At 46.0% G+C, this 7983-nt stretch overlaps 1 protein-coding gene across 1 annotated transcript in view; it reads left to right on the top strand.

Moving 5' to 3' along the window:
- The window catches only part of CD82 (CD82 molecule), a 30960-nt gene that overhangs the window by 2511 nt on the left and 20466 nt on the right, over window positions 1-7983 (top strand). Inside the window, exon 3 of the mRNA XM_006028429.3 lies at window positions 6827-6899. Within this exon, the coding sequence (XP_006028491.1) occupies window positions 6827-6899 (73 nt within the window). The remainder of the gene's footprint in view (window positions 1-6826; window positions 6900-7983) is intronic.

The following is a 7983-nucleotide window of genomic DNA, read 5'->3' as shown; positions in this document are numbered from 1 at the left end:
GGAAAGAGAAGAATTTATACTACAGCATCTTGTAATAGTCTTGCCTTTGTAAGAACCTCACTCATCCACCATTCTACAGCAGCTTTAAGTGGAGGATTTCTTATTCTGTACATCATTGCTTCCCTTTTTTTCTTAGTCAAGAAGCCAGGCCTGTTTTTGAGGTGTCCCAGAGGGAAAACTCTCTGAGCTGTTAGGAGGCAGAGTTGAGCAGCTCCATTAGACTGATCCAAATCTGAGCTAAAAAGTTTCCCACATTTTTATATGGAAAGAGCCTGGAAGAATCCACTGGGAGGAGAGGCTTATGTTGGAACTCTTCAGTGAGGCTCACTGGAGCTACAGGCTTCTGGCTTGGCTACAGGTGATGGAAGACAGCTGTTCTTTGGGCAGCTTTGGACATTCTGTCTCAGATAATATTTGCTTGGAACAAGATTTGTATCTGTAGTTGCTTGGCCCCTCTGCAGCAGACAGCTAGGCTGAAGTGCTGCATTGGCTCATGGGAATAATGTTTGTGATGGTGGAAGAGGACATCTTGTGCTGACCAAACTAGGGGAGAAACTTTGAAATGGTCTTTCCTATGGTAAACAGGTTTGAATTCGGAGTCCCACCAAAGAGGTTAACCTATCTCTTGAAGTGCAGCCCCTAATTAATCATTGATTCAATCATTTATGATGTGAGATACTATCACCTAATCTTCCTATTATGTTGTAGTGAGGAGGATGCAAAAACTGAATCCAAAGCTGCTATGCCACTTGGGAATTAGTCACCATTGGGGTAGAAGCATTCAATCTTCTGCTTTGCTTCAAATATTTGCACTGACTTCTGTCAAAGTTGCTGGCATTGCTGACTATGCTTGCAGTGCACAGAGGAGAGCAGTTCCATTAGTGCTTACCATGCCGCTGAGGAAATGCTCAGGATCTGGGGGCTTTCCCTTAGAGTAACTGAGGGGTTGTATAAACATATTTTGAATGAAGTGCATACCCCAGTGATACAGAAGCACTCTATAGATTTCCATATTGGTTGGTGGGGGGAATGCAGGGGAAAGGGGACGACACATAGCTGCCCTGTTCAGAGGCTTGCATTGCGCTGCTGCTGCTGGGGAACTGGTGTTAGTATGCAGCCCAAAAAAGATTTTTCTCTCAAACTTGAGTACGTGAGTGACTGGTGCCTGCCCCTTAGCCCAGGGTGAGATAGGTAAGTGCTGGTCTAGATTTGTTCCATCCGAGATGGGTGTTTTGGGCTGTTCTTTCCATATACTAGCACTGATGGCAAACTATCATATCAACAAAGAAGCCTAATGTTTATGTGGGTAGGACATCTCGTGGCCCTGTGATAACATTTTGTCTTGCAGGTCTGGACTAGAAGGAACCAGTGTTACTGATTTTTTTTTTTAAGTCTGCATGTTCTTGGCCTGCTCCATCCTGGAATTTTTCCTTGTCAAGTCCTGGGCATTACCAGCTTGCTTTTGTGTACCATCTGCACACTCTCCAGTTGGCAGAGTGGGACTCCCTATTCTTGAGATCCCTGTATTGGGTAACTAAAAAATGGTCCGATTTGAATCAACGTTAAGTTTAAACTGGGTAGCAAAGGTCTAGGATGGGGCTGGGGAGGGTGTGGATGGGGACACAGGGCAGTTGGCAATGTTCACTGAACAGCAAAAACTTGGGCAATGTGTGAGCATGGACTTTTAAACTGACGTGGTCATAACACTTGTTCCTTTAAATCCAGGCTGGTAGGACAAGATGTTTACATGGAGTCATGAGATGTCTTGCCCACATGCAAATTACCATTAGTAGGTATGGGAGTTTTCCATCAGTGCTGGTCTGTTTTGCATGCTGGTAAAAATTGCCTCAAGCTTTGGGTTGGGCAGCTATCCAGTTAAATGAGCAGCTGTCTTGGGTTTAGCTACACACAAACTCTTGCGACTGCCTGGCCACCTAAGTAGCCTGTTAACAAGTGGTTACCTGGGGTGGATGTAAATAAATGCCACCCATTTTAAGTTTTTAAAAATTTTAACTCGTGTAACTTAAGCAGGTGGAATTCTACTAGTAATTCTACTGGGGGTAAGCTTCTGCCACATTGGATGAAGTTATCCCATTTTGAAGGCTTACATAGTCTTATAAGTATGAGAGATGAAGTCAAAGTATAATATTATTTGTCCAAACCCTACTTCTCTGCTCCCAGAACCAAAACTTCTAACTGCTGGTGTCCCTGCAATGGCTAAAATGGGTTCTTGAGTCCATTAAGAGCTGATGGATTAAACCAGTGAGGACCAAACTTTTTGGCAAGCATGCCACAAATTAAGCCCTGCATCCTCCTGGGCTTAAGTGCCATGTGTGCAGGTTGAACACCCCTGGATTAAACGTTAGGGGCCACCTACTACTATTTTTGGATACTGCTTGGTCACTGAAGCCCCTAATTAGGTTAGAGGGAGGGACTGAAACTTGAGCCATGGAAAATAGTTTTGGAGAGACCAGCAATGTGTCTAGTTCTAGGGAAAGGTTTATCTGAATAGAAAAAAAAATTGCTTATATATCCACCCCTCCATCCACTTCAAGGAGACAAATCTTGAGATGTTTCTGAAGCCAAGGTGGAAGAGAGGGGATGGTGTGGTGAGAGGAGAGAACTAACTAGGTCCATGGTATGTGCTATCTGGGACTGTGCATGGCTTGTTTATATAGTAGTTGGTGAATATGTGCCTCTCCTTTTAAAGAAAAACCACCTATGGCAGAAATCCTAATCTCTAAACTAAACCCTTCTGAGCAGGCGGCTGCTGCTTCTCTTTAGGGTCCAGGGTTAAATTGCTTTTTCCAATGTGCTTGAATTATTATTTTAGGATGAGGACCTGCAGCCCAGTTCAAATGGGTGGACTAGCCACATTGCAGGCCCAGAACTTCAACCTTTATTAGAAGACTCTGCTATGAGGAGGCCTATAAGGCTGAGATCCCATGATGATTAATGAGGGACTAGCCCATCTGTTTTTTATTGGAAGAGCATGTCTGATGCAACTGGAACTATGTTGGGGGATGAAGGAAAATGTTTCCACAGCACTAGACAGCTTCCTGCTGTACTTTCCTCTAGTGTTTGTATAAGTGATGCAGAAAATTACCCAGGATAAAACCCACCCTCATACTCTCTCCCTATTAGGCAGAATTTTGAGCCTAAATAACCTGGTTACAAAACATGGCTGTTCCTGGATAGCATTGAGCTGGGCCCTGTAATTATCACACATAAGGAAGGAAGTAGAGGTTGAGGCCTGACACTGCTATCTTCCACTGGGTTTGGCTCTGTTACTTAACTAAGCTTCTTTTTGGTGCTGGGTGATGAGCAGGGCATTAGCCCTGTTGCTGTGGTTGGGAAGGACAGGCCAAAAGTCATTGCAGCATAAGGGACTCTGTTGTGAAAGCTGCTGCTGGTCCCTTCCCCAGCCCAATGCCTCTAGTCTGCTAATCTGTTGAGATGTGTTCTGCTAACTTAAAGTCTCCTGGGCCAAAACAAGGCCCAGTCTGACCATGCTGGAATCCTGTCTGCTATATGTTGGAAGTGTGGGGAGGAGGGGAGAGTGCAGGGAAGGGAGGCAATGGAAGAAATGGGAAGCTTAGTGTTTGCTTTTCTTATTTGTCTAACTCCAGTTCCTGTTGCGGGAACTGGAATCTTCCTGCCCCCCTCTTCTCCCAACTCAGAAAGATGCCAATCTGAACCCAAGGCAGCCTAGAAGGGCTTGCTCCATTAGCTATACCAGTGATTTTTCCCATCAGAGTGCCACAGCACCCTGGGGTGTCCTGAGATCCTTTCAAGCATGCCATGAGATGCAAACCTAGCAGTGCTAACATTGTGGGGCAAACATGATTCACAAGGTAAACACAGAGATTTCACATAGAAATCCATAGTTGTGGTCTTTCTGAGATCTTTGCAAAAAAAAACCAGCTTTATTTTTCTATAGTAAAAAAAAAAAAGTGAAAACTAGAGCTGGAACTATCTGAGGGGCACCTCGAGTCTCTCTAGGAGTGCCTCAATCCAAAAAAGATTGAGAACTGCTAAGCTATACTGGTCCAGTTAGTCTAAAACAGGGGTTTCAAACATGCAGCCCTGGCAGTTGTATCTAGTCACTGAGCCATTTCACCTGGCCTACAGGGCTCCCAGAGGGCCAGGGGCAGGGCCTACCACTGGATTCCTAGCTATTCACATGGCAGGGGTAGGGAGTGGAGGACAAGTGATGTCTGTGTTTCACCCTTGCACTGACCCTCATTCCACCACAGGATCTGGCCTGGGGGCACAAGTGAGTTTGACCCTGTGGCCTCTTCCACAAAGGGCGTCACTACTGCCAGCACCACAGAATATCTGCCTATGTTGTCTCCCCCACTCCTCAGTGCTTTCTAGCAGATCCTGGCAAACATGAGCTGCAGATGAGAGAAAAGGGCAAAGTGACCAGAGGCCTTTGGAGAGCCCTGGTGCCTTGTACCAGATAGCTTCCCAGGAACTTGACTCCACAGGAGCTCCGGCCTTTTGTCAGCAACAGCAGAACTTGAGTGACACCTTGGGGTCAGTGCTTCAAAGAGATGTCACATGCAACTAGGATCACTTTTGTTCAAGACCAACATTTTTATAAACCCATGGGTTAAGCATGAGGCAGTCTCTCAAACTGTAAATTCAGCAGTTCCTGGGAATATAGTTGGAGCAGCTTTAGGAAACCCCAGCTGTTGCATGTCCTAGCAGACTTTCAGGCTTGCTCTGTTCTTCCAGCCCTGCTGTGGGATAGTGCCGCAGGCTGGAATCGCTTGGAAGGAGGACTTTACCAGGGCATCTTTAGCCTGGGACAGGTTCAGCCCAGTCTTGTCAGATCTGGGTGGGAGCTGATGCTCCTTAGGGTGAGAAGCTGTGGTTAGCTTCCCACTGTTATTAGGAAGGAGGCACAAGGGTGAGCGAGGGACATGAACTTTGACAGTGAATTTCTGAACAGTCCACCTTCTTCCCCCAGAGACTTGTCTCCAGCACAGAACCATGTGCTATGGGATGGGCAAGAAAAGAATACAAACAGAAGAATAGATTTCACAGTTGTAAGTTACTACTGCATCCTTGCTCAATGAACACCTGGTATGAGCAGAGGTGCTATTTGGTTTGCAGACCTGAGAAGGATTGAAAGTTTCAAAATGTGTGTAATGGGGGAGCGGACCACCATATCTGCCCCTAGCCCTGTTCTCAATCCTCTGAACTTTCTGTTTCCTATCTAGCACTGATCTTGATCCTGTCTTACTGCTTCCAGAGCCAAAGCTAGGTTTAGGGTAGGATCAACCAGGACACTGCAAGGGCACTCAAGTTGCAAGATGCAGTCACGCTGGCTCTCATGGGCTCCAGGACTCTTCACGCCAACCTTTTTACTGCCGTTGCCACTGTGATCACTTCTAGACTCTGCTCCCAGCATGTCCTCAGGACAAGGGGTGGGCAGAAGGGAGGAAACTTATTGTGGGTTTTTTTCCAACAAAAGTTCTCACCCATCCTGATGTTTGGTAGTGGACGTTAGGAAGCTACTGCAACCACGTGGGCATATTTTGCTTGTTTTTTGCTACACACATTTATACATTCTTAAGGTTTTACCATATTATGTCATAAGTGCCTTTTTTGTCTTACTTTTTCTTTTAAAAATGTAATGCATAATAACTTTTATGTAGTGATACTCTGCATGTGAGCTGCACTAGGCACTGAAATGTCTGGCTATGGTTCTGCATACAGGTATGCGAGAGAGAGTTTAACTACTTAATTCAGTGCCAGGCTTAGAGCCACAGGAATGAAAACATAGCTACTGTGTTCTGGTATCTTGCCATGGGGATCCTCCAGGGGAACAGCAGTTAGGTCAAGGATAACATGGTGATCATGTTTATTAGTCTATCCTGTAAACAGAATATATCAAATGCCAGAAGGCCCGGGCTGCCATGAGATCTCATAACGTGATCTCATAACATCTACTTCCAAGCTGTTGCCTAATGGAGGAGGAAGTTCATAGAGCACACAAGAGGCCTCCAAAATAAACCAGAAAGATCACTGAAAACAGTACAGCTAAAACCACCTCAAACTAGCAACAGGCCTCTTTTTTCCCTGCCCCTCCCACCCACCCTTCTGCCACCCGCACTTGTACCCCTCTTGGGTTTTTGTCATAACCTGAAGGAACTAATCCTTAGGGACAGTGACTGACAAAAATCAGCTCCAGTTACCTAGCTGAAAACAGGCACTCAGTTCATCCTGCTAGGAGTCACAGCAGCAAGGCAGGCTGGGCAGTGGCATTCAGGCAGCTGTTGGAGCAATGCATCCTGCCATACAGGAAGTAGCCTGTGGGTCCCATGCCTAGCTGAGACTTTAAAGCAGAGCAAGTGGGGGCATAGGATGGGGAGAAGGGGAGCTTGGTTTTGTGCATGCTGGCCACTCTAAGTGGCAGCACCCGCCTTCCCATCTGCCCCCTGCATGGGATCCTGCTGCCATCCATTTGTTTTTGCATGCCCAGTGTATGGCTGCCACTGCTTTTGCTATTGTGCTGCCTGTATGATGCACATCCTCTTTGTTCAGTTTATGTGCAGTGTTTTGGACTGCAGCAGTCCAGAAGCCCAAGATGCAAGACTTTTCATAAAAGGGAAACTTGTCTGGATGTCATAGTCATCCCCTTCACACAGCTGCATGTACAACTAAAGCAATATGAAGAAATTCCAAACAGCAGGTGCTCCAACTCCTGTACAGCTGGTGGATACTTTCTATATCTCTTCCCAGGAAGGAAGTGTAGGAACCGTGGGATAATGGTGTTATCCTTGGGCTAGTAACTTTTTTCTTTTTGATCTTTCAGATCCTGGGTGCTGTGATCCTGGGCTTTGGAATATGGATCTTGTTTGACAAACTCACTTTCATATCAGCTTTGAGTAAGGCCATTTTCCTCCCTCCTGTGCTGTGTGAGAGACCTGATCCTCTGATTAGCTCCTTCAAATACAAAAGCATGGTGGGGAGAGATGATGTAGCAGCAAAGCCAAAGAGTGTTGTTCTATGTAGAGACTAGCTTCTGGTTGGGCTGGTAGAACTACAGTAGTGAATAGATTTTTCTCTAATCTGGTTAATGATCAGTTCCAGCCAAATGCTCTTAAAAGTCCTCCTATAAATAGGGACTACTTTTAAGAGTCCAAATCTCTCTCCTTCATCCAACTAAGCAGTTGCATACAAACACTCTTACCTGCCAAGTCCCTAGTTTGCAGCTGTAAGGACACTGAAAGTACTTAAACCTGCATACATCCAAAGAGACAGTTTGTCTGAACTGAATCAGCAGTGAATGTGCATCTTAGATGGATAGCAAGTGGTTGCTACCCTGTGTTCCTCTGAGTGAAGACTGGTAGCTGTCCCACTGCTTCCCTCGCACCTTCCTTGCAGGTGGCTTTGCCTGCCTTGTGGTGATTATCTCGATTAATGTGGAGGAGGAACCTGCAATAGAACAACCCCAAAATGACAGTGCTTACACTTTTTTTTTTTTTTTTTTTTTAAACCTAGGGTTTACAAGAAGCAGCACCACAAGGTTAACGCAATGAGGGTGTGAAGAAACCCCTCGGCTGCATAGACAAGGGGATGCATAAGAGCCCTGGCAGTAAGCTGTGATACAGTAGGGCAGAGGTGGGCAAAATGCAGCCCGCAGGCCGGATGCAGCCCACCAAACCATTCTATCCGGCCCGTGGGGCCCCTAAAAAATTTAGAAAATTAAGAGTTATCTGCCCTTGGCTGCCTGTCATGTGGCCCTCGATAGCTTGCCAAAACTCAGTAAGTGGCCGTCCACCTGAAATAATTGCCAGCCCCTGCAATAGGGGATTCTAGGACCACTGTTGATACATCAGCTGGATATTGCAGGCTGTAGGGTTTTGCTGTCCTTTACTTCACTAAGGAATTGGTGTCTCAGCAAGGGGGTGAGGGGGAAGAGAGTGTGTGTGTGTGTGTGGCTTTTCTGGGTTTTTTTGTTCCCCCCCC

Source organism: Alligator sinensis, unplaced genomic scaffold, assembly GCF_000455745.1.
Source record: "Alligator sinensis unplaced genomic scaffold, ASM45574v1 scaffold441_1, whole genome shotgun sequence".
NCBI lineage: Eukaryota > Metazoa > Chordata > Crocodylia > Alligatoridae > Alligator > Alligator sinensis.
The sequence above is the reverse complement of the archived record's forward strand: the minus strand, read 5'-3'. Positions and strand labels throughout refer to the sequence as shown.